Source organism: Bombina bombina, chromosome 3, assembly GCF_027579735.1.
Source record: "Bombina bombina isolate aBomBom1 chromosome 3, aBomBom1.pri, whole genome shotgun sequence".
NCBI lineage: Eukaryota > Metazoa > Chordata > Amphibia > Anura > Bombinatoridae > Bombina > Bombina bombina.
This window is the reverse complement of record NC_069501.1, coordinates 47,116,069-47,143,809: the sequence shown is the minus strand read 5'-3', so window position 1 is coordinate 47,143,809 and position 27,741 is coordinate 47,116,069. Positions and strand designations below refer to the sequence as shown.

Here is a 27,741-nt window from a genome sequence, read left to right as displayed (position 1 = left end):
ACTGAGTGGAATGCAAATATTGCGCTTGCGAATGCGCAATATTGCGTTCCACTCATAATCTAGGCCATAGTGAGTTAAGAGACTGCACCCTGAGTGGCACTGCTCTGTTGAACAAGCAAGAACGTTTTTTCCAGCTTATGCTCATTCTCAGTTGAGTGCCTTCCTCTTTCTCTCTCTCTGTACAAAGGGTAATCCAGATGTGGAACTTTGCTCACATACCCTAGAGTAGGGGGCAGCAACCTTGGCACCCCAGATGTAGGGGTAAGGGATTTGTTATCTGAGGGAGAGATTTCTGATTCAGGAAAGACGCTCCCTCAGACAGATTCTGATATGACGGCCTTTAAATTTAAGCTTGAACACCTCTGCTTATTGCTCAAGGAGGTATTAGCTACTCTAGACGATTGTGACCCTATAGTGGTCCCAGAGAAATTGTGTAAAATGGACAGATACTTAGAGGTTCCTGTTTACACTGATGTTTTTTCAGTCCCTAAGAGGATTGTGAATATTGTTACCAAGGAGTGGGATAGACCTGGTACTCCGTTCGCTCCCCCTCCTGTTTTTAAGAAAATGTTTCCCATATCTGACACCATACAGGACTCGTGGCAGACTGTTCCTAAGGTGGAGGGAGCTATTTCTACTCTTGCTAAGCGTACAACTATACCTATCGAAGACAGTTGTGCTTTCAAAGATCCTATGGATAAAAAATTAGAGGGTCTCCTAAAGAAAATTTTTGTTCATCAAGGTTTTCTTCTCCAACCTATTGCATGCATTGTTCCTGTAACTACTGCAGCTGCTTTCTGGTTTGAGGCTCTAGAAGAGGCTCTCCAGGTGGAGACTCCATTAGTAGATATTATGGATAGAATTAAGGCCCTTAAGTTGGCTAATTCTTTCATTACAGATGCCGCTTTCCAAATCTAAATTAGCGGCAAAGAATTCAGTTTTGCCATTTTAGCACGCAGGGCGTTATTGCTTAAGTCCTGGTCAGCTGATGTGTCATCAAAATCTAAATTGTTAAACATCCCTTTCAAAGGAAAGACCCTATTCGGGCCTGCACTGAAAGAAATTATTTCAGACATCACCAGAGGGAAAGGCTATGCCCTCCCTCAGGATAAAACAAATAAGATGAGGACCAAACAAAATAATTTTCGTTCCTTTCGGAACTTCAAGGGTGGTCCCGCTTCAGCTTCACCTGCAGCAAAGCAAGAGGGGAATTCTGTCCAATCCAAGTCAGTCTGGAGACCTAACCAGGCTTGGAACAAAGGTAAACAGGCCAAGAAGCCTGCTGCTGCCTCTAAGACAGCATGAAGGGGTAGCCCCCGATCCAGGACAGGATCTAGTAGGGGGCAGACTCTCTCTCTTTGCTCAGGCTTGGGCAAGAGTTGTTCACGATTCCTAGGCTTTAGAAATTGTGTCCCAAGGATATCTTCTGGACTTCAAAGACCCCCCCCCAAGTGGGAGATTTCACATTTCTCAATTGTCTGCAAACCAGACAAAGAGAGAGGCGTTCTTACGCTGTGTAGAAGACCTACATACCATGGGAGTGATCCGCCCAGTTCCAAGAGCGGAACAAGGGCTAGGTTTTTACTCCACCCTGTTTGTGGTTCCCAAAAAAAGAGGGAACTTTCAGACCAATCTTGGATCTCAAAATTCTAAACAAATTCATTTAGAGTACCATCTTTCAAGATGGAGACTATTTGGACTTAAAGGATGCGTATCTACACATTCCAATTCACAGAGATCATCATCAATTCCTCAGATTCGCCTTTCTGGACAGACATTTCCAGTTTGTGGCCCTTCCCTTCGGGGTTGGCCACGGCTCCCAGAATTTTCACAAAGGTGCTAGGGTCCCTTTTGGCGGTTCTAAGACCGCGGGGTATAGCAGTGGCGCCTTATCTAGACGACATCTTAATTCAGGCGTCGACTTTCCAGCTAGCCAAGTCTCACACGGACATCGTGTTGGCTTTTCTGAGATCTCACGGGTGGAAGGTGAACATAAAAAAGTTCTCTCATCCCTCTCACAAGAGTTTCCTTCCTAGGGACTCTGATAGACTCGGTAGAAATGAAAATATTTCTGACGGAGGTCAGAAAATCAAAACTTTTAATCACTTGCCGAGCTCTTCATTCCATTCCTCGGCCATTAGTGGCTCAGTGTATGGAGGTAATCGGACTTATGGTAGCTACAATGGACATAGTTCCTTATGCCCGCCCACACCTCAGACCACTGCAACTATGCATGCTCAAACATTGGAATGGGGATTATGCAGATTTATCTCCTCAACTGCATCTGGACCAAGAGACCAGAGATTCTCTTCTCTGGTGGTTGTCTCAGGACCACCTGTCTCAGGGAATGTGTTTCCGCAGGCCAGAGTGGCTCATAGTAACGACAGATGCCAGCCTGCTAGGCTGCGGTGCAGTCTGGAAATCCCTGAAAGCACAGGACTTATGGTCTCGGGAGGAATCTCTCCTCCCGATAAACATTCTAGAACTGAGAGCGATATTCAATGCTCTTCAGGCGTGGCCTCAGCTAGCTGCGGCCAAATTCATCAGATTTCAGTCGGACAACATCACGACTGTAGCCTATATCAATCATCAAGAAGGAACACCGAGTTCTCTAGCGATGATGGAGGTAACCAAAATAATCCGATGAGCGGAGCATCACTCTTGTCATATCTCAGCAATCCATATCCCAGGGGTAGACAACTGGGAGGCGGATTTCCTAAGTCGTAAGACTTTTCATCCGGGGGAGTGGGAGCTCCATCCGGAGGTATTTGCCCAGCTGACTCAGCTATGGGGCCCACCAGAATTGGATCTGATGGCGTCCCGTTAGAACGCCAAACTTCCTTGTTACAGGTCCAGGTCCCGGGATCCCCAGGCGGTACTGATAGATGCTCTAGCAGTGCCCTGGTCCTTCAATCTGGCTTAGGTATTTCCACCGTTTCCTCTCCTCCCACGTCTGGTTGCCAGAATCAAGCAGGAGAGAGCTTCGGTGATTCTGATAGCGCCTGCATGGCCACGCAGGATTTGGTATGAAGACCTGGTGGACATGCCATCTGTTCCACCGTGGACTCTGCCAATGAGGCAGGACCTTCTAATCCAAGGTCCGTTCAAGCATCCAAATCTAATTTCTCTGCGTCTGACTGCTTGGAGATTGAATGCCTGATTCTATCAAAGCGTGGTTTCTCTGAGTCGGTCATTGATACCCTGATTCAGGCTAGAAAGCCTGTTACCAGGAAAATCTATTATAAGATTTGGCGCAAATATCTTTGTTGGTGTGAATCCAAGGGTTACTCATGGAGTAAGATTAGGATTCCTAGAATTTTGTCCTTTCTCCAAGAAAGATTGGAGAAGGGATTATCAGCTAGTTCCTTAAAGGGACAAATATCTGCTTTATCTATTCTTTCACACAAACGTCTGGCAGATCTTCCAGTCGTTCAAGCATTTAGTCAGGCCTTGGTCAGGATCAAGCCTGTATTTAAACCTGTTGCTCCGCCATGGAGCCTAAACTTGGTTCTTAAAGTTCTTCAAGGGGTTCTGTTTGAACCTATGCATTCCATAGATATTAAGCTTCTATCGTGGAAAGTTTTGTTGTTAGTAGCTATCTCTTCGGCTCGAAGAGTTTCTGAGTTATCTGCTTTACAGTGTGACTCACCTTACCTAGTTTTCCATGCAGATAAGGTGGTTTTGCGTACCAAACCTGGGTTTCTTCCTAAGGTTGTTTCTAATAGGAATATCAATCAGGAGATTGTTGTTCCTTCTCTGTGTCCTAATCCTTCATCAAAGAAGGAACGTCTGTTGCACAATCTTGATGTGGTTCGTGCTTTAAAGTTCTACTTACAAGCAACTAAAGATTTCCGTCAAACATCTTCATTGTTTTTTCTTTATTCTGGTAAACGGAGAGGTCAAAAGGCTACGGCTACCTCTCTTTCCTTTTGGCTGAAAACCTTCATCCATTTGGCTTATGAGACTGCTGGCCAGCAGCCTCCGGAAAGAATTACTGCTCATTCTACTAGAGCAGTGGCTTCCACATGGGCTTTTAAAAATGAGGCTTCTGTTGAACAGATTTGTAAGGCGGCGACTTGGTCTTCGCTTCATACTTTTTCCAAATTTTACAAATTTGATACTTTTGCTTCTTCGGACGCTATTTTTGGGAGAAAGGTTCTACAAGCAGTGGTGCCTTCCGTTTAAGGTACCTGTCTTGTCCCTCCCTTCAACCGTGTCCTAAAGCTTTGGTATTGGTATCCCATAAGTATGGATGAATCCGTGGACTCGATACATCTTACAAGAGAAAACAGAATTTATGCTTACCTGATAAATTTCTTTCTCTTGTGATGTATCGAGTCCACGGCCCGCCCCGTCTATTTAAGACAGGTAGTATATTTTTATTTAAAAAACTTCAGTCACCACTGCACCCTATAGTTTCTCCTTTTTCTTCCTAGCCTTCGGTCGAATGACTGGGGGTGGAGCTAAGGGAGGAGCTATATGGACAGCTCTGCTGTGGGTGCTCTCTCTGCCACTTCCTGTAGGGAAGGAGAATATCCCATAAGTATGGATGAATCCGTGGACTCGATACATCACAAGAGAAAGAAATTTATCAGGTAAGCATAAATTCTGTTTTTGTATTTCATGATTGAAGTAGAGCATACAATTTTAAACAACTTTCCAGCTTCTATTATGAAATTTGCTTAATTATCTTGGCATCATTTGTTGGAGGAGCAACAATGCACTACTGGTTGCTAACTGAACACATGGGGTGAGAAAATGACAAAAGGCCTCTTTATTCCACCACCAATCAGCAGCTAGCACCTAAGTGCTTTGCTGCTCCTGAGCTTACCTAGATAAACCCTTCAACAAAGGATATACAAGAGAAGGAAGTAAATTAAATAATAGAAGTAAATTGGAAAGTTGTTTAGCATCGTATGTTCTGTCTGAATCATGATTATCTAATTATGAATTTACTGTCCCTTTAAGTAGATGGTGTCTTTATGAACTTTTAATGGTTTTTTGTCCGTAAAGATTTTTGTAACTTTTTAAAGGCTTCTACATTTGGAACCCTTGTTTGCTTGTCCCTTTAAGTACACAGACAAAAAAGAGAAATTGAGTCCATATATCCAGTTAGGGTCAACGGGATATTGTATTAAGTAGTGTGCTCCCCTTGATCTTAGTGGTTTAATCAACTATTATAACAATCTATTATTATTTATAAAAAAATAGTCTTTGATTTGGAGCATGTTTTACAAAAATGTATTTTTGTTTTATTAGGAGTCTTGTTCTTTTTCAGTTCCTGGATGATAAATGTTTCCTATACAATTAGTTTAGCATCTAGTGAATAGTAATGATTCTGAAGTAATAGCTGGTTGTATTGTATATCACTGTATCTTTTTAATAGCTCTGTTTGTTAATATAGGCGCTAAATGGTATGTGTTATGTGCAGATACAATGCAAAGCCCAGCGATGACTATGAGGACCCGCAGGATGTTCTGGCAATCCAAAATGCCAAGAATAATATGGGCGACTACCAGCTGAAGACATCAAAAGATTACACTGTTCCTGAACACCTACGTATCAATGCAGAGAAAAAGAGAAATGAGCTGGCGCAGCTGGAGGGCTTGGTGTGTAAAGTTCTGTGGTGCCTCTTTAACAACTCTCATGGGTGTTATTTCCCAACACCAGTCCTCAGGAACCACTAACAAGCTATTACAGGGATTACCTTGCATGAGAACATAAAGCATCTAATATCACCTGTGCTGTACGCCAGACATCCTAATAATCTTGCCTGTTAGTTGATCCTGATCACTGAAGCTCTGTAATGTCTGTATTTATTTAAATTACTTGTATACTTTATTTTTACATTTTCATTGTACTGGGAATTGATCATACCTAGAAAAACATTGTTCATGTTGCTGATAAGAATATTTTTCTGTGCAGATTCATGAGCAGAAATCTTCCATGAACCGCTCGATCCTCTCACTGAGAGACTTCAAGTTGGAGATCATAGAAGAGATCCGGCGATTAGTACAAGAGTTGGCCTTTGTTCAGTCCCTGTTAGATTCATCCAAACGCCTCCCTGTTCCCCCAGTTCCAGTAATGCACCCTGATGAGACCCCTGAGAAGAGGTTTCAGTACGACAATGACACACTCAAAAGATATAAACTTGAGCAGGAGAGCAAGGTTAAGGTGTCAGATGTGTCAAGGGAGAGTGGTTTTGGCGGGTTTGAGAGCTTTGAAGGTGGACAAACTGTTCATGGGAAACAAACTGGGTCACATTCCAGATCTACAAGCTCAATGTCCATTCACACAAGAACTTCTAGTGTATTTGGCTTTTCTCCTGTGGATGACGCTGAGAAGTCTGACCTGGAAAAGGAAGTTATGCAGAGAGAGGAGATCAGGAACCTATACACTCAGGAGAGCCTCATCACAAAGGTAAGAATGAGGGGAAAAGAATGCTCATTTAATGGGAACAATGTATATAACATACTTGTGTTTCAGAAAGACTTGTATCTCAAAGCTACAAATGTATACTGTACCTCTGAAGCACCATGTAAAATAATAGTGTCTCTAGTGAAACAGGTCTTTACTTGTTTAAGGACCAGCAGGATATGTATACACGTCCCCATTCCTGAACTCTATATTGACCTATATTCATGTCCAGGTGGTAGATTCCCTAACCACCCAACTAACCCCCCCATAATAAAAACCACCCAACTAACCCCCCCATAATAAAAAAAACCTAACTCTAAAAAAAACCTAAGCTACCCATTGCTCCTAAAAGGGGGTTAATAGGTTTATTTAGTGGCGGCGATGTGGGAGGCCGGAGGTTTAGGGGTTAATAATTTTATTATAATGTTGGCGAAGTCAGGGGAGTCAGGGGAGATTAGGGGTTATTAGGTTTATTTAAGAGTCGCAATGTGGGTGGCGTCAGATTAGGTGTTAATACGTTTTAAATAGTGTTTGCAATGTGGGAGGGCGGCATTTTAGGGATTAATAGGTAGTTTATGGGTGTTAGTGTACTTTGTAACACTTTAGTTATGAGTTTTGTGAAACATTTTTGTTGCACAAAACTCATAACTACTGGTCTCAGATGGCGGTATGGATCGACTCCGTATAGGCTGTAACGCTAGCATTTTAGCCAGACCGCACAACCTGTAATACCGACACTATGAAAATCCCACACAAAAACGTTATTTTCTTGAGTGCGGAATGGACGTTGCGTTACAGGCTAAAATGCTTGCGGTAAAGCTATACCGACATGACTCGTAATATGCGTTACTGGCCATTACACTGGAATTGCCATTTTTTCATCATTAAAAGCCGTAACGCAAAACTCGTAATCTACCTGAATGGAAGTAACAATGATGATGTAAATAGCAAAGTATTTTTGTTTTGTTTTGTAGGAGCTTGCATATCCCAGTTCAAATACGTCCCCATGTATTTGTCAAATTTTTGTCTTATCTCTTATAAGTATTGTATAATTGTTTTAATTATATCAATTGCACCCATGAACAGCGCTACAGAATATGTGGGTGCTTCATAAATAAAGTATAATAATAATACATACAGAGAGAGTGATAAAGTCTCTTCAGTATTACAGCTGGATAATAAACTAAGAAAAGTCCCCTGATTCCAAGTCTGAAAGCTGTAATCCTAAGTAAAATATTCAGTTCTAGAATAGCTAAGGTTTTTCTGCCAGACTGAAAGAGACAATAATTTTTTATATAACCATATCGCTAGTATGCAGGTTTTTGACAGCAAGAAATTAGATGACAATGTTGGAGAAACTGGCATCAGTAATTTATGTTGTCATTTGGGCAAGATGGCAAATTTGACCATTGAAGCAGTGAAGTGAAAAAAGAAAAATAGTCTGCATCAAACCAATCTCTGCAAAGAACATCCTTTGGAAGACCCATTCTGCATTCAGATGGAGACATACCCCAGCAAACATGGATGTCACGGCCAATTTATAGAATAAACACGTATGCTGAAGGCATCAGTGTGGTCCTCAAACATTTTAAAAGTGGGTATAATACATTGCACATACAGGATTTTCAGAAGGTGCAACAGGGAATGTCAATGATTACGATCTCAGACAAATGGACAGCAATGACCTATATATAATTCCAATGAGGACAAAGTTAGGCTGTGCTTGAAGACATCAAGCCAATATTTATGCCTGTTAAAAAGTGAAGAAAATTTACCGGCAGTTTATTATCCAGCAGATATGAATATATGGAAAATACTTAGCACTTTACTTTCCCACTATAAGTTGCTTGTGGAATAGTTAGAAATGGCCAGATATGAAAGAAAGATACTAAATTCTGTTATGTCACAGGAGTATTTTTATAGTGATATATATTTTTCATTTTGTCTTCTTTTCCACTGTACTCACTGGTGATTATTTGTCTATGGTGAACTAAGATTACAAGAAATTAAACCTAAATATAGCAATTTATATATATTGGCTCATATCCCTAGACAAAACGTACCAGGTTCCCTTTCCTGATGTGTACATCTGGTTCTGGACATTCACTAAGGATGGACAAGGGTCAGTTATATCTGTTCTTTTTCCCTTAAAGGGACATTCCGGTCATAATTTAAATGCACGTAAATGAATTGCATCTTTTAATAAAAACATATTTGCATTATACATGTATTGGGGAAAATGCTTCTAGTAAAAGTAATCACTGTTATCTCTGCATGTGCATGTGAAGCATAGCTAGATAGTCTCAGTGCACCAGCATTTTAAATACTGCAGATGCTCATAATGCCAGTGGGGCTTGTATCATGTCAGCAATTAACAAACTGAGCCATTACCAGATGGTATAAGCAACTGAACATGATTGCCATTTCTTTTAATCTAGGTTTAGGTAAAGCATATTATTTAGAACCCCTTATCACCACAATCTTGTATGAACGTTTTATTTGCCGGTCTAAAATTAGATATTTCTGTATGCAATTTGTTGGATTGCCAGCTGCTCTCAAGAAAAATACTTGATGACCGTCAGGTTGCTGAGGAAGGACAGTAGTTAGCAAGGAAGGCTGGTATTTGGGGTATACTTTTCTCAGACTTAGATTAAGTGCTCATTCAAATTATCTTCCTAGGAGGTATCTGTGTAATGCTACCAAGCAAATAAAAATCATTTTCATACAGATTAAATATCTACAAACTAAAGTTAAATGATAATTATATTCATTCATTAATATATCAATTAGGGTCTCCCCAATATACTGCTGTGCACATTTATCATCAATGTGCATTTTATTAACTGCCCCTGAAAACTACTAATATCAGGTATTCAACATCAAAATGAGTTTATTTTCTATGTCGCAATTTCTGTTCTCTTCAAAAGTACTTTTGTCATCAGGCACGGTTCCTCTTTCCCATAACTTTACACCTTTCTGCATCTTTGTGCAGATCTACAAATCCCATTTCTCTCATACAAAATAACGTACCAGATATTTGCCTTCTAAATGAGCTATGGTTAGCAGTAGAATGTTTATACAGATGTTTAGAGCTATGGTTAGCAGTAGAATGTTTATACAGATGTTTAGAGCTATGGTTAGCAGTAGAATGTTTATACAGATGTTTATGGACAGTCTCTCATTTTGTTTTTGTCAACCACAGATAAAGGAACTGACGACTAAATTTGATGCAGAGCTTCGGCTTCTGCGACACCAGAAGATAACGTTAGATGTGCAGATGAAGATGGGGGACCTGCGGCACATCACTCTCTTTGAGGAGTTGCTTCTCCTGAAAGATTTTGAGAAACTGGAGGAAAGCTTGCAGGAGAAAGTCAGCAGCCGCTTGGCTGAGAAAAAGGAGATAAAGGTGATGGTTTAGCAGAAAGCCGTCATTTCCTGGGGGCTAAAACCATAGGTTTATATTGGCCTAAGCATGTGCCTAGGGTGGCACTTTAGGAAGGGGGGGTAATATTTTTTTAGTGTGAAAGCAGAAGGTGCATTTCTATTTTTGAACCCAGTGCAGCCTCAGAGAAAAAAGTCCAGCTCTTACCTGTAGGCATCGTCACTGGTATCAGCTATTTATTTCCAGCATTTGTGAAAAATCCTAGGTGACAGATTTAGCTTTTTATCTTTTCTAAAGATAATGGGGCGAGCACAGTTTTTGCACAAAAGCAACAACTATTCAATGTCCCTTTTATGTTACACAGCACAGTAGTCAGGCTGGTCGTATTTAAAGGGATAGGGACGTCAATATTAAACTTGCATTATTCAGATAGAGCATGTCATTTTAATTACACCGTACAAAACCGTGCACTATAAGATCATAGGATAATATTCAAAAGGGGACCTCAAAGAAAATGGAGAGAAACTTTCATAGTGTTAAACCATATGAGAATATCCCTTTAAACACATTAGTAAAACTACTCACATGATTTTGAGCTACTATAGTTCTAAGTGATGCGATCAGTACAAATGGATCCAAGACTGTATTGGTAGTCAGCAGTCACAAGGAGGGGCAGGCAAATTGAAACCAAGTTGCACCGGACCCTTCTGATATCTATCTAGGAAGGAGGTCTGAAAGTGTTGTCTGTTGATAGCCGCTGGTAACCCAGAGTGACGGACATTTATTGCCTTTTTATTTTGCAATCTTTGTTTTTAACACGTTTGTATTTTTGTCATTAAATATTGGAACCCCCTACAACAAATACAAAGATTCTTTTTAAAAAAAAAAAAAGTCCTTGCAAAATAAAAAGGCAATAAATGTCCGTCACTCTGGGTTACCAGCGGCTATCAACAGGCAACACTTTCAGACCTCCTTCCTAGATTGATATCAGAAGGGTCCGGTGCTTGGTTTCAATTTGCCGGCCCTTTCTTGTGACTTTTGACTACCAATACAACCTTGGATCCATTTGTACTGAGTGCGTCACTTAGAGCTATAGAAGCTCACAATCATATGAGTAGTTTTCCTATTTAACACAATTAAAGTTTCTCTCCATCTTCATTGAGGTACAAAGAAGATCACATTTTTGGACAAACTCTAAAAAAGCCGCCGGCTCACACACAAGCTGTAACCGTTAACTGCTTCTTCTAGAGGAAGACTGAAGATTACCAGCAGCAAATGGAGACCAAGAAACGAGAAATAGCAAAGTTGCAGGAGAAAGAGAAAGCTTTGCACTTAGCCTTCCTGACATCTCTCGGGGAAAACAATAAATTGACCTCATTTCTCACTAAAGTGTTTAAAAAGAAGATCAAGCGTGTTAAGAAAGAAGTGCTGGGAAATGAAGGTGTGTATGCTGATGTATTTAACAAGGTGCCTTTGCTTTGTGTATGAAGTAAACCAGTGTCTGTTTAATTGGGGGGTGGTAGCCTTTACTCACTGTTGCTCTGAGGCTCCAAGACTTCCCCCTGTCCTCTCATCATTCTGTGCGCTGTCCCGGCTATCCAATTGCAGCTTCGAGAGGGGCAGGTCAAGACGGTGCTATCCCCTTTTCAGAAATTGTCAGGTGTTTGTGATTTTTGGAACTCCCCTGGTAGATATACACCCCTGCACCAACTCTGCCACCTGTTCTTCCTATTAAACCGAAATCCTGCTCCACTTTAATAATATCAACAAGTTCATTCATGGGGGAAACCAGAGGCTTTTCTTAAATCAACCTGTTTGTATGGGATTGTGCCTGGCTAGTGACATTAACCGTTTCAGAGGTTAAACGAGTAGTTATAGACTAGCTTTTGTTTAATAACAAACTACCATTTTATCATTACACTTTTATGGTCCTTTAAGGTCATATGATGAATACAAATTGGACAAAATTGAATTAAAATTGTATTAGCTTCTGTTTGTGAAAACTTTATGACATTATTAATATCTAAAACAAGCTTTTATTTAATATTGCCATCTTCAGGTGTTGAGGTAGATAGACATTTTCTGGATTAATTTTCTCACTCTCCATGAGTTTACTGAATTGGATACTGTACAGGGGGCATTACAACAAGTAGATTTAAAGGGATAGTAAACACCAAACATGTTATTGTTTAAAAAGATAGATAATCCCTATATTTACCATTCCCTAGTTTTGCATAACCAACACTGTTATATTAATATACTTTTTACCTCTGTAATTACCTTGTATCTAAGCTTCTGATGACTGCCGCCTTATCTCAGATCTTTTGACAGACTTGCATTTCAGGCAATTAGTGCTGACTCTTAAATAACTTCATATGCATGAGCTCAATGTTATTTATATAAAAAACATGTATTAACGCCCTTTAGCTGGGAAAAACTGTCAAATGCATTCAGAAAGGAGGCGGACTTCAAAAGTAAATTGGAAAATTGTTTAAAATTACATGCCCTATCTGAATCATGAAAGTTTAATTTGGACTTTACTATCCCTTTTAATTTTTACATTTTTAACGTAAAAGGGGGAACTTGTAAGATATAAATATAAGGATCCTAGGACCACCCATATAAGCCATGCATGCCTGTTTAGTTTAGACGTCGGATCATTGGGTATCTGTGCTTTGTAGTGGTGGGAAAACAAATATTACAGCTGCAATAGCTCTTGTGTATAGAGATCTCACGGTCCATGTCATCACTATTCAAAAAAGTTACCAATCAGGCATTACTAGACAGGTGAGATTACAGAATCTCGCCCCCGCGGTAACGTCCCCTGTGATATTGATGCTTAGAGTGCATTGCTTCATCCATAAGTGAGGCAGTGCCCAATGCTAACAGTAAATCAGGGACCACCGGTAGGCGCTGCCAGTTTCATATCAGTGTCCTTGGTCCACTCTAGCTCTAAAAGATCATTAAAGTAACAGTGTGTGTAAGTTAAGAAGATGAGGCTCATTTAAATATTACTGATGAAAATGTTGTTTTAAAAGTTTATCATTGTACCTTATAATAATCTCCCACAAATGTCCTCCGCCCAACATGGTGCTGCTTTTATTGCTTTTGCCAGGCTGGCGGTGCAGCCGATGACAATGAAAAGAGTAGCTCATGCCCTAGTGTAGTTCAAGTGCCGTTTGAGCATGACAGCTCACAATAGATTTCAGTAGGACAAACTGTACACTTGTCATTGCCTACACCAACCCCTTGTCTGTTGGGTGGAGTAAACAAGGAAAAATATTTAAATTAGCCACATCTTTTTAACTTATATGCAGTGCATTTACTGACACTTAAAGAGACATGAAACCCCAAAATGTTCTTCCATGATTCAGATAGAGAATACAATTTTAAACAACTGTCCAATTTACTTCTATTATTAAATTTGCTTCCTTCTCTTGTTATCCTTTGCTGAAAGGTGTATCTAGGCAAGCTCAGGAGCAGCTGAGAACCTAGGTTCTAGCGGCTAATTGGTGGCTGCGTATATATATATACTGATTGTCATTGGCTCACCCATGTGTTCAGTTAGAAACCATTAATGCATTGCTGCTCCTTCAACAAATGATACCAGGAGAATGAAACTGATTAGATAATAGAAGTAAATCAGAAAGTTGTTTAAAATCGTATTTTCTATGTGAATCATGAAAGAAAAATTTTGGGTTTCATGTCCCTTTAAGTTAAAGGGACATGATACCCAAATGTTGAAGCACTTGTAAGTGATGCAGCATAGCTGTAAAAAGCTGACTAGAAAATATCACATTAGCATCTCTTAATAAAAAAGGAGAGATTTTACCTCACAATTTCCTTAGTAGCCACATCCCACTGTAAAGGAACTTTAAGCAGCCAATCAGGATGCTAGTCCTAGGACTTGCAAGGGAGCGTGCATCTGGCATGTGTAGGCACAGTCATTTTATTTCCCTTGTCAGCTTCAGGAAGTTTCCTATGAATTCTTGTGAGATTTCACTGAAATCTCATGAGATCACAGTAAAGCAAAGTGTGACATCACTGATGAAGCTGATTTTTTTTTAACATGTTCACAGAGCACTTATGTTTTAAAATAAAATATCTCCCGTTTTTTATATAGAAATGTTCAGGTGATATTTTCTTGTCAGATTTTTAGAGTTATGCTGCATCAGTTTCAAGTGATTTACAGTTGTGCTCATACGTTTACATACCCTGACAGAATTTATGATTTCTTGGCCATTTTTCAGAGAATATGAATGATAACACAAAAAAAAATCCGTTCTTTCACTCATGGTTAGTGTTTGGCTGAAGCCATTTATTATCAATCAACTGTGTTTACTCTTATTAAATCATAATGACAACAGAAACTACCAAAATGGCCCTGATCAAAAGTTTACATACCCTGGTGATTTTGGCCTGATAACATGCACACAAGTTGACACAAAGGGGTTTGAATGGCTATTAAAGGTAATCATCCTCACCTGTGATCTGTTTGCTTGTATTTAGTGTGTGTGTATAAAAGGTCAATGAGTTTCTGGACTCCTGACAGACCCTTGCATCTTTCATCCAGTGCTGCACTGACGTAGCTGGATTCGGAGTCATGGGGAAAGCAAAAGAATTGTCAAAGGATCTGCGGGAAAAGGTAGTTGAACTGTATAAAACAGGAAAGGGATATAAAAAGATATCCAAGGAATTGAGAATGCAAATCAGCAGTGTTCAAACTCTAATCAAGAAGTGGAAAATGAGGGGTTCTGTTGAAACCAAACCACGGTCAGGTAGACCAAATAAAATTTCAGCCACAACTGCCAGGAACATTGATCGGGATGCAGAGACAAACCCACAAATAACTTCAGGTGAAATACAGGACATGTGGTGTGGCTGTTTCAAGATGCACAATAAGGAGGCACTTGAAGAAAGATGGGCTGCATGGTAGAGTCGCCAGAAGAAAGCCATTAATACACAAATGCCACAAAGTATCCCGCTTACAATACGCCAAACAGCACAGAAACAACCCTCAAACCTTCTGGCACAAAGTCATTTGGAGTGATGAGACCAAAATTGAGCTTTTTGGTCACAACCATAAAAACTCTACATTTGGAGAAGAGTACACCATTCCTTTTTTTTATTTTTTTTTTAATTAGATTCCAATACAATAAAAAGAAGGCAAAACATCATAAATCCAAAATAAGCTACCTGGCAATGTAGCAGTGTACAGATTATCATGTCAACAAAAGACGCCTCGCAGGGCTGTCTATCAAAAAACAAACAAACAAAAAAAACACACTGTTATATCCCATAGGATTCAGCTTGTTTTGTTATTTTGTTTTCACTTAAATTCTGTAAAACAATTATACATACTCTTAGTATACCATCCCTTGATTACCTCACTCCTATTTTACAGTCATATTGGCTTCCCCATTTTACCCCATAAAAAAAACAAAAAACAACACCCCCCCCTCTCTCTCTCGCTCCCACACCCCCAATCTATGTCTGCATTAATGATCTAGTGTTTTCTATAAGGTTTGGGAATTAATTTCTTAGAATTGCATTAATTATTGCTTCTGATTCTCTGAAAGGATATAGTAAGCAAATTTGTTCATCTTCCGAGAGTGTCTGGATAAACTTTTTCCATTTTGATTTAATCGCTGTATCATATTGTTCGACTATCAGTTGACGTTTAATTTTATTAATGCATTCCATTAGGTTAGGACTTTTTTTTGCTTTCCATTGTTTCAAAATGAATGACCTCCCTATCAATATAACTGTGTTTAGAAATGTAAAGTTAACCTGACACCTAGGTGTTTGACACATAAAGACAATATCCTCTCTCTCTAATTTGATCTCTATTTTATTAATTTTATTTAACCAGTAGTTAAGTTTACACCAAAATTTTTGAATTTTTGGACAGCTCCAAATACAATGTTCTAAGTCTGCCAGTGGCATACTACATTTATTCATTGATTTTTTATCCCACTTTGATTTAATTGCTGGTGTAATATAAACTTTATTTACTAATTTGATATGTGATTCTCTCCAGGCAACTGATAATAATGCTTTCTCCACAAGATCAAAACATTTTTGGAGTCTCTCTACTGGTTGAAGCCAGCTAGCCGCTAGTGCTCTTATTCTTATGCCCTCTTGAGACTTTTTGACTGTTTTATAGAAAGAATAGATTGAATGGTTGCCTTGTTTATATAGATTTATCACTGTCTTTAAATCTTCCCATTTATCTTCTATATTATCTTTATTTATTCCGTCAAAGAAATGTCTCACTTGTAAATACGCATAGAATTCTTTATTTGAGATTCCAAATTCATTTTTTAATTCTTGGAAGGCTCTACAACCCTTAGTTTCATTGTCTCTTAATTGATGTAAAAATACTAGACCCCTAGTTTTCCAATTCTCAAATACTTTAGAGTCTATAGCTGATATAAACTCTGAATTCCCCCTTAATGTCAAGTTTGAATATCTGGGGTTGATTTTTAATATGTGTAATAATTTATGCCATGCATAGATCACATTTTTTTATCGTTTTTAAGCTTTTAATTTTCCCTGGCAGTTTTTCCCTGCAGTGAACAAGAGCTTTCAAGGCATACGGAGTGACTAACTGTTCTTCTACTTCCTTTAGCACATAATAGTCCACTTCTGTCAGCCATTCCAGTACGAATTTCCCCATACATACTAAATTATACATTTATTTCATGTAATTAGCAAGAGTCCATGAGCTAGTGACGTATGGGATATACATTCCTACCAGGAGGGGCAAAGTTTCCCAAACCTCAAAATGCCTATAAATACACCCCTCACCACACCCACAAATCAGTTTTACAAACTTTGCCTCCCATGGAGGTGGTGAAGTAAGTTTGTGCTAGATTCTTCGTTGATATGCGCTTCGCAGCAGGCTGGAGCCCGGTTTTCCTCTCAGTGTGCAGTGAATGTCAGAGGGATGTGAAGAGAGTATTGCCTATTTGAATTCAATGATCTCCTTCTACGGGGTCTATTTCATAGGTTCTCTGTTATCGGTCGTAGAGATTCATCTCTTACCTCCCTTTTCAGATCGACGATATACTCTTATATATACCATTACCTCTACTGATTCTCGTTTCAGTACTGGTTTGGCTTTCTACTACATGTAGATGAGTGTCCTGGGGTAAGTAAGTCTTATTTTTTGTGACACTCTAAGCTATGGTTGGGCACTTTTATATAAAGTTCTAAATATATGTGTTTAAACATTTATTTGCCTTGATTCAGGATGTTCAACATTCCTTATTTCAGACAGTCAGTTTCATTATTTGGGATAATGCATATGAATAATCTATTTTTCTTACCTTAAAATTTGAACTTTTTTCCTGTGGGCTGTTAGGCTCGCGGGGGCTGAAAATGCTTCATTTTATTGCATCATTCTTGGCGCGGATTTTTTTGGTGCAAACATTTTCTTTGTCATTTCCGACGTCATACTTGTCGCCGGAAGTTGCATCATTTTTTTGACGTTTTTTGCGCCAAAAATGTCGGCGTCACCGGATGTGGCGTCATTTTTGGCGCTTAAAGCATTTAGGCGCAAAATAATGTGGGCATCTTTTTTGGCGCTAAAAAATTTGGGCGTCATTATTGTCTCCACATTATTTAAGTTTCATTGTTTATTTGCTTCTGCTTGCTAGAAGCTTGTTCATTGGCATTTTTTCCCATTCCTGAAACTGTCTTTTAAAGAATTTGATAAATTTTGCTTTATATGTTGTTTTTTCTATTACATATTGCAAGATGTCTCAGATTGACCCTGATTCAGAAGATACTTCTGGAAAATTGCTGCCTGATGCTGGATCTGCCAAAGTTAAGTGTATTTGTTGTAAACTTGTGGTAACTGTTCCTCCAGCTGTTGTTTGTAATGAATGTCATGACAAACTTGTAAATGCAGATAATATTTCCTTTAGTAATGTTTCATTACCTGTTGCTGTTCCATCAACATCTAATATTCAGGGTGTTCCTGTTAACATAAGAGATTTTGTTTCTAAATCTATTAAGAAGGCTATGTCTGTTATTCCTCCTTCTAGTAAACGTAAAAGGTCTTTTAAAACTTCTCATTTTTCAGATGAATTTTTAAATGAACATCATCATTCTGATTCTGATAATGATTCTTCTGGTTCAGACAATTCTGTTTCAGAGGTTGATACTGATAAATCTTCATATTTATTTAAAATGGAATTTATTCGTTCTTTGCTTAAAGAAGTCTTAATTGCATTAGAAATAGAGGAATCTGGTCCTCTTGATACTAAATCTAAACGTTTGAATACGTTTTTTAAACCTCCTGTAGTTATTCCAGAGGTTTTTCCCGTCCCTGATGCTATTTCTGAAGTAATTTCCAGGGAATGGAATAATTTGGGTAATTCATTTACTCCTTCTAAACGGTTTAAGCAATTATATCCTGTGCCATCTGACAGATTAGAGTTTTGGGACAAAATCCCTAAGGTTGATGGGGCTATCTCTACTCTTGCTAAACGTACTACTATTCCTACGGCAGATAGTACTTCCTTTAAGGATCCTTTAGATAGGAAAATTGAATCCTTTCTAAGAAAAGCTTACTTATGTTCAGGTAATCTTCTTAGACCTGCTATATCTTTAGCGGATGTTGCTGCAGCTTCAACTTTCTGGTTGGAAGCCTTAGCACAACAAGTAACAGATCATAATACTCATAGCATTGTTAATCTTCTTCAACATGCTAATAATTTTATTTGTGATGCCATCTTTAATATCATTAGGGTTGATGTCAGGTATATGTCTTTAGCTATTTTAGCTAGAAGAGCTTTATGGCTTAAAACTTGGAATGCTGATATGTCTTCTAAGTCAACTTTTGCTTTCCCTTTCTTTCCAACCAGGGTAATAAATTGTTTGGTTCACAGTTGGATTCTATTATTTCAACTGTTACTGGGGGAAAAGGAACTTTTTTACCACAGGATAAAAAATCTAAAGGTAAATTTAGGTCTGCTAATCGTTTTCGTTCCTTTCGTCACAATAAGGAACAAAAGCCTGATCCTTCCCCTACAGGAGCGGTATCAGTTTGGAAACCATCTCCAGTCTGGAATAAATCCAAGCCTTTTAGAAAGCCAAAGCCAGCTCCCAAGTCTACATGAAGGTGCGGCCCTCATTCCAGCCCAGCTGGTAGGGGGCAGATTACGATTTTTCAAAGAGATTTGGATCAATTCGATTCACAATCTTTGGATTCAGAACATTGTTTCACAAGGGTACAGAATAGGCTTCAAGATAAGGCCTCCTGCAAGAAGATTTTTTCTTTCCCGTGTCCCAATAAATCCAGTGAAGGCTCAAGCATTTCTGAAATGTGTTTCAGATCTAGAGTTGGCTGGAGTAATTATGCCAGTTCCAGTTCTGGAACAGGGGCTGGGGTTTTACTCAAATATCTTCATTGTACCAAAGAAGGAGAATTCCTTCCGACCAGTTTTGGATTTGAAAATATTGAATCGTTATGTAAGGATACCAACATTCAAAATGGTAACTATAAGGACTATTCTGCCTTTTGTTCAGCAAGGGCATTATATGTCCACAATAGATTTACAAGATGCATATCTGCATATTCCGATTCATTCAGATCACTATCAGTTTCTGAGATTCTCTTTCCTAGACAAGCATTACCAGTTTGTGGCTCTGCCGTTTGGCCTAGCAACAGCTCCAAGGATTTTTACAAAGGTTCTCGGTGCCCTTCTATCTGTAATCAGAGAACAGGGTATTGTGGTATTTCCTTATTTGGACGATATCTTGGTACTTGCTCAGTCTTCACATTTAGCAGAATCTCATACGAATCGACTTGTATCGTTTCTTCGAGAACATGGTTGGAGGATCAATTTACCAAAGAGTTCGTTGATTCCTCAGACAAGGGTAACCTTTTTAGGTTTCCAGATAGATTCAGTGTCCATGACTCTGTCCCTGACGGACAAGAGACGTCTGAATTTGGTTTCAGCTTGTCGAAACCTTCAGTCTCAATCATTCCCTTCGGTAGCTTTATGCATGGAAATTCTAGGTGTTATGACTGCTGCATCGGACGCGATCCCCTTTGCTCGTTTTCACATGCGACCTCTTCAGCTCTGTATGCTGAACCAGTGGTGCAGGGATTATACAAAGATATCTCAATTAATAAATTTAAAACCGATTGTAAGACACTCTCTGACGTGGTGGACAGACCACCATCGTTTAGTTCAGGGGGCTTCTTTTGTTCTTCCAACCTGGACTGTGATCTCAACAGATGCAAGTCTGACAGGTTGGGGAGCTGTATGGGGGTCTCTGACAGCACAAGGGGTTTGGGAATCTCAGGAGGCGAGATTACCAATCAACATTTTGGAACTCCGTGCAATTTTCAGAGCTCTTCAGTCGTGGCCTCTTCTAAAGAGAGAGTCGTTCATTTGTTTCCAGACGGACAATGTCACAACCGTGGCATATGTCAATCATCAAGGAGGGACTCACAGTCCTCTGGCGATGAAAGAAGTATCTCGAATACTTGTATGGGCGGATTCCAGCTCCTGTCTAATTTCTGCGGTTCATATCCCAGGTATAGACAATTGGGAAGCGAATTATCTCAGTCGCCAAACTTTACATCCGGGCGAATGGTCTCTTCACCCAGAGGTATTTCTTCAGATTGTTCAAATGTGGGGACTTCCAGAAATAGATCTGATGGCTTCTCATCTAAACAAGAAGCTTCCCAGGTATCTGTCCAGGTCCAGGGATCCTCAGGCGGAAGCAGTGGATGCATTGTCACTTCCTTGGAAGTATCATCCTGCTTATATCTTTCCGCCTCTAGTTCTTCTTCCAAGAGTGATTTCTAAGATTCTAAAGGAGCGTTCGTTTGTTCTGCTGGTGGCTCCAGCATGGCCTCACAGGTTTTGGTATGCGGATCTTGTTCGGATGGCTACTTGCCAACCGTGGACTCTTCCGTTAAGACCAGACCTTCTATCGCAAGGTCCTTTTTTCCATCAGGATCTCAAATCCTTAAATTTGAAGGTATGGAGATTGAACGCTTGATTCTCAGTCATAGAGGTTTCTCTGACTCCGTAATTAATACTATGTTACAGGCTCGTAAATCTGTATCTAGGAGGATATATTATCGAGTCTGGAAGACTTACATTTCTTGGTGTTCTTCTCATCATTTTTCTTGGCATTCTTTTAGAATTCCTAGAATTTTACAGTTTCTTCAGGATGGTTTGGATAAGGGTTTGTCTGCAAGTTCCTTGAAAGGACAAATCTCTGCTCTTTCTGTTCTTTTTCGCAGAAAGATTGCTAGTCTTCCTGATATTCATTGTTTTGTACAGGCTTTGGTTCATATAAAACCTGTTATTAAGTCAATTTCTCCTCCTTGGAGTTTGAATTTGGTTCTGGGGGCTCTTCAAGCTCCTCTGTTTGAACCTATGCATTCGCTGGATATTAAATTACTTTCTTGGAAAGTTTTGTTTCTTTTGGCCATCTCTTCTGCTAGAAGAGTTTCTGAATTATTTGCTCTTTCTTGTGAGTCTCCTTTTCTGATTTTTCATCAGGATAAGGCGGTGTTGCGAACTTCTTTTAAATTTTTACCTAAGGTTGTGAATTCTAACAACATTAGTAGAGAAATTGTGGTTCCTTCATTGTGTCCTAATCCTAAGAACTCTAAGGAAAGATCGTTGCATTCTTTGGATGTAGTTAGAGCTTTGAAATATTATGTTGAAGCTACTAAAGATTTTAGAAAGACGTCTAGTCTATTTGTTATCTTTTCCGGTTCTAGGAAAGGTCAGAAGGCTTCTGCCATTTCTTTGGCATCTTGGTTAAAGTCTTTGATTCATCATGCTTATGTTGAGTCGGGTAGAACTCCGCCTCAAAGGATTTCAGCTCATTCGACTAGGTCAGTCTCTACTTCCTGGGCATTTAAGAATGAAGCTTCGGTTGATCAGATTTGCAAAGCAGCAACTTGGTCTTCTTTGCATACTTTTACTAAATTCTACCATTTTGATGTGTTTTCTTCTTCTGAAGCAGTTTTTGGTAGAAAAGTACTTCAGGCAGCTGTTTCAGTTTGATTCTTCTGCTTATATTTTCAGTTTTTTTCATTATAAGATTTAAACTTTGTTTTGGGTGTGGATTATTTTTCAGTGGAATTGGCTGTCTTTATTTTATCCCTCCCTCTCTAGTGACTCTTGCGTGGAAGATCCACATCTTGGGTATTCATTATCCCATACGTCACTAGCTCATGGACTCTTGCTAATTACATGAAAGAAAACATAATTTATGTAAGAACTTACCTGATAAATTCATTTCTTTCATATTAGCAAGAGTCCATGAGGCCCGCCCTTTTTTGTGGTGGTTATGATTTTTTTGTATAAAGCACAATTATTCCAATTCCTTATTTTTAAAATCAAACACAAGGAAAGAGGTGCCGTATGTGTGAATCTGAAACAGCCAACATCAGATATGAAACATGTGCAGGGTACTCACAATCTGAAGAGGCACTCTAATGTGCCTATAGGAGCGGGCTGGTATTCACAGCACACCAGCTGGCTGATCCGGCAATCCCTGGTATCCAAGGTAGAAGATTCTGTGTCTAGACGGATTGTGTATGATGTGTCCAGCAATATGGAAGCAGGAGCTAGGTGCAAACAAAGGCCCCACTTCTTGGCTATTCGTTAAACTGATTTGTGGGTGTGGTGAGGGGTGTATTTATAGGCATTTTGAGGTTTGGGAAACTTTGCCCCTCCTGGTAGGAATGTATATCCCATACGTCACTAGCTCATGGACTCTTGCTAATATGAAAGAAATGAATTTATCAGGTAAGTTCTTACATAAATTATGTTTTCTAGGTCTGGAAATGCTAGGCCTCCCCCTGACTTAAGAAGCATCAAATTTTGAAGGGAAAGAGCTCTGCGTTTTTCACCCCATAGAAATTTTATGCAATTTTGTTTAAACATTCTAATATCCTTAGATTTAATAAAAATCGGTCAATTTTGTAAAAGATACAACATTTTCAGAAATAATACAATTTTTATTAAATTAATTTTACCTGAAAGGGACAGTGGGAAATTGGCCCATCTTATCAGGTCTTTACTTATTTTTGTCCATACTTGAGGAAAATTTAATGAATACCACTTATCTGGGTCTCTGGAGAGTACAATACCTAGATATTTTAATTTTTCCTTTTCTTCTTTGAACGGTATATTCTTACAACTATCTTTCCATTTGTATAACCACAAAATTTCGGATTTATTTATATTGACTTTATACCCCGAAAACCTACCAAATTTTTCTAATATCTGGATTAAGATAGGAATATTTTTCTTTGTATCTTTTGTAAAGACTAGCTGATCGTCTGCATATAACAATAGAGTGACTCTCCTTTTCCCTAGCCAAACTCCCTCAATTTCCTTCCTAAGAAGGATGGCGATGGGCTCAATAGCCAAATTAAATAAATATGGCGATAAAGGGCATCCTTGCCTGGTCCCTTTTTGCAGTGTGAAGCTAGGTGTCATGTTTCTATTTACTACAATTGTGGCCCTTGGCTCTTTGTAGATACACTGGACCAATCTGAGGAAGGGACCTGAAATCTCAATTTTTTCTATTGTTGTGAATAGATGATCCCATGTGATCATGTCAAAAGCTTTTTCTGCATCAATAGACGTGATTGCCACATCTACCTGCTTTTTATTTAAAGGTTTTTTAGTTTGATTCCAATAATGGTTGATTACTAATTGTACCTTCCTCAGATTGGTTGTCGAGCTTCTGTTTGGCATAAAGCCCACTTGGTCCTTATGTATTAAAGAACCCATCACTTTCTTAAGTCTCTGTGCGATTACACTCATAAATATTTTATAATCATTATTTAATAACGAGATGGGTCTATATGACCCTATCTCTTCTGAGTCCTTTTCTTTTTTAAGAACTAATGAAATTGCTGAGGTAGTAAAATTTTTAGACTGCATCTTATTCCTTATATATATCATGTTGAATAAACTTTCTAATGTTGGGGTTATTTCCTCAGTTATTAGTTTATATAACTCTATTGGTAGCTGATCAGGCCCTGGTGATTTGTTTGTTGCTGTGCTATCTATTTTTTTTTTAATTTCTTCTTGTGTTATTGGTTTATTTAGTTCTTCTAGTCTATCTCTATCTATCACTGGTAGTCTAATTTTGTCCCAAAATTCTGCTTTATCTTGTTGGTTAATTGCATCAGCAGTATAAAGCTTTTTAAAATATTCATAAATTATTCTATTTATTTCTTCCAGATTTGTTATTCTCCCATTTCCTCCTTTAATTGCCTCTATGACTTGTTTTTTCTTCTTTAACTTAACCAAGTTTGCTAAAAATTTCCCTGCTCTTCTGCTATGTCTATAAAACAATGCTCTGGTTCTAAGTTCTTCTTGACTTAATTTTTGGTTGAGAAAAATTTCTCTTATCTGTTTGACTTTTATATATTTTTCCCAGAGGATTCTGGAGGTGTCACTTAAATAAGTGTTATAACAATTACGCACTTGCTAGTTGAAGCTCCTTCTGTTGTGTGACTCTTTTATTTTTAACTAAATACGCTTTTACTTCCCCTCTAATAACCACTTTAAAAGCTTCCCAAAATATTTCATGTTTATTTTCATATTCTTTATTAAAATAGCAATAATCATTCCATTTCCTTTTAATCCAAATTTAAGGGAAATAATGGCATGGTCAGATATTATAATTTCGTTAATGTCTGTCTTTATGTCTGTGCCCAATAGGTTTTCAGATATCAGGAAGGTATCAATTCTAGACATAGTTTTATGGCTATGCGATATGCATGTGTAACATTGTGCATCAGGATTCTGTAGCCTCCAAATATCTTTAAGTCTAAGGTTTCTGCATAGATCCTTTAAAAGCTTAGTTTCTTGTTTGCTACTTCTGTTTGGTGGTGTTTTTAATCTATCTAACCTTGGGTACATTACCATATTTAAATCTCCTGCTAAGATTATATTCTCTGTATTGTAGTTTAATAATTTAGCTTGTATACTATTCCAGAAAACTTTATCTAGTTTATTGGGACCATAGATATTGCACAATATTAATACTCTTTTTTTTTTTTTTAATCTGTAGAATTATAAATCTTCCCTCTATGTCTAGTTCTTTAGTTATAATTTTATATTCCAATGTTTTATTAAACAAAATTGCCACTCCCTTTTTCCTTGTTGCACACGGTGTTGCTACTACTTCTCCCACCCATCCTATTTTAAGCTTATTAATCTCTTGTTCTTTAAGATGTGTCTCTTGTAGCATTGCTATGTCTATCGCATGTTTTTTAAGTTGTTTAAGAATATTTTTCCTTTTCCAGGGTGACGTGATCCCCCCCACATTCCATGATGCCAATTTTATTTGTTCATTCATTTTAATTTCTAACTAGTTATACCGCTAAACCAGAGTCTAAAATTGGGATATTGCCCAATAATAACTTTTTATCGGGAGGGGTAGGGGAGCGTGAGAGCCAGCAGGGAGAGAGAGGAGAGAGAAAAACAAAAAAAAAAACCCTTAAAACCAAATATCAGCCTGGGGGGACTAAACCCCCCCCCCCCATCTGATTCCTGCATAGCAAAAATCAACTTCTCGTTCCTACATTGGATACTTTCTAGATCCTTCAGAGGATATGCCCTCTCCAATCTAAGTTGCGGGGCATTGATCTTGTCTTGAACCTTCAAATCTAATTCTTATAAAGACTTTACAGACAATTTTTAGTCCCCTCTAGTTAAATCCGGGGCCTATCCCTTTCTTTATTTTAGCTAGAATTCAAAAAAGTTTCTACTTCTCCAGGATTATTAAGCAGGACATTTCCCTGCTCTCTAAATATTTTAATTTTGGCCGGATATACAATTACAGCTTTTATACCCATTTTAATTAAATTTGTGCATAGAGGTACCATTTCTCTCCTTTTCTTTGACGTCTCTGCTGAAAAATCCTGGAAAAGCATTATATTCTTATCATCAATTGTTACTGGCATTTTTTGTTTATAGTGACTCATTATACTGACTTTATCTTGAAAGTTTAGGTATTTAACCAAAACTGCTCTCTTTTGTATTTTACCATCTGGATACGTTCTAACACCACCTTCCCTATGTGCTCTTTCTACCTGAAGGCCTTGTGGGGGTATTTGCATATCTAATCTTCATGGTAATTGAATTGCAGTAAACTTTAGCAAATCTTGTTATTCTTTAGATTCTGGTAATCCTATAATTCTTACATTATTGCACATTGCGCGATCTTCTAACTCCTCAACTTTATTTTGAAGCATACATAGATTAGATTCCTGTTCCTTAATCTCCGTCTCATGTCTCAAACTTATATCCTCCATGTCAGAAATTCTATTTTCCGCTTCAAGAAGTCTAGCTGAAAAATGTTTTACTTCTGACGCAAGTTCTATTATCTCTTTTTTAACCTGCTCGAATTGTGGTAGCATAATGTCAGATATCTGTTTTACCAGATACTGACACTCTATAGGGTACATATTTGCATTGATTATCTCTGTTGAGCTTGCATTAGCTGATTCTAAACTATTTCTTTTCGGGTTTTTCTTATCTTTCCCTTTAGGCGGCATTGCCGGTGACCTATTTTTGACCGTGACAAATCTTTCCATACGTGCTTGTGAAGAAAAGAAAAAGTGATTGGAAAAAAAAAAAAGAAAAAAGAAAGAAAGTGACTATGTGTAAACTTAAAGATTGCTTGTGCAACCTAGTAAACAAGATTGAATTGAAATATATATTGTGCAATATTTTAATGGCAATGCCTGTATTCACGTTAATTCAAAATATCCCTTTAAGGGAAAGATTTATTCAACTCTGTCGCTCACCTTACCCACAGTTCAAAGTTTTAATTTGCCTTTATTCCTCCTGCCCGTGTTATACCCTTATTGCTTGAGGGTGTCTTCCCTTACTTTGGACACTATCACATTTCTTTGTCACACCCAATACTTTTACTACCAACTTATAAGAAATGTAAACCTGAAAAAGTGTGTTTTTGATAGGCGCACTTAATGCATTTCTTATAATATAGCTGAAACTTTACTGCCTTTAACTGCTCTTTTAACAATCTCTTGTTCTCTCAGGGGTCATTATACTAACTGTAATTTTCTAACAAATCTTTTCAGCTAATATACCTTGACCTCGTGAGGGGGGATACTCTTGTCCAAGAAAACACAGATAGTATTTCACATAACATGGGCAAAGGGGTGACAGATGCTAGCTTTGCAATAAGTCTTATAATATAAATACAGGATTTAACTAGACTGTATATTGCTAAGAATTTAGTGCGGTCTTTGTTAAATCTAACTTAATAAATCAGTATATTTGCTACTTTTAATTGCTCTGCTAAGGGCCACAGGTGACCTCACAAAGATCAAATTATAAGTACAGAAAATTCATACCAGGTAAATAATGCTAGCTACTATTTCTTTCATGTAATTAGCAAGAGTCCATGAGCTAGTGACGTATGGGATATACATTCCTACCAGGAGGGGCAAAGTTTCCCAAACCTTAAAATGCCTATAAATACACCCCTCACCACACCCACAATTCAGTTTTACAAACTTTGCCTCCGATGGAGGTGGTGAAGTAAGTTTGTGCTAGATTCTACGTTGATATGCGCTCCGCAGCAAGTTGGAGCCCGGTTTTCCTCTCAGCGTGCAGTGAATGTCAGAGGGATGTGAGGAGAGTATTGCCTATTTGAATGCAGTGATCTCCTTCTACAGGGTCTATTTCATAGGTTCTCTGTTATCGGTCGTAGAGATTCATCTCTTACCTCCCTTTTCGATATACTCTTATATATACCATTACCTCTACTGATTCTCGTTTCAGTACTGGTTTGGCTTTCTACTACATGTAGATGAGTGTCCTGGGGTAAGTAAATCTTATTTTCTGTGACACTCTAAGCTATGGTTGGGCACTTTTATATAAAGTTCTAAATATATGTATTCA

The 27,741-nt window shown here is 38.4% G+C and overlaps 1 protein-coding gene across 1 annotated transcript in view; it reads left to right on the top strand.

The window, feature by feature from the left end:
* The window catches only part of CFAP44 (cilia and flagella associated protein 44), a 296,056-nt gene that overhangs the window by 187,197 nt on the left and 81,118 nt on the right, over positions 1-27,741 (top strand). Inside the window, exons 25-28 of the mRNA XM_053705145.1 lie at positions 5,432-5,609; positions 5,926-6,420; positions 9,620-9,823; positions 11,048-11,240. Of these exons, the coding sequence (XP_053561120.1) occupies positions 5,432-5,609; positions 5,926-6,420; positions 9,620-9,823; positions 11,048-11,240 (1,070 nt within the window). The remainder of the gene's footprint in view (positions 1-5,431; positions 5,610-5,925; positions 6,421-9,619; positions 9,824-11,047; positions 11,241-27,741) is intronic.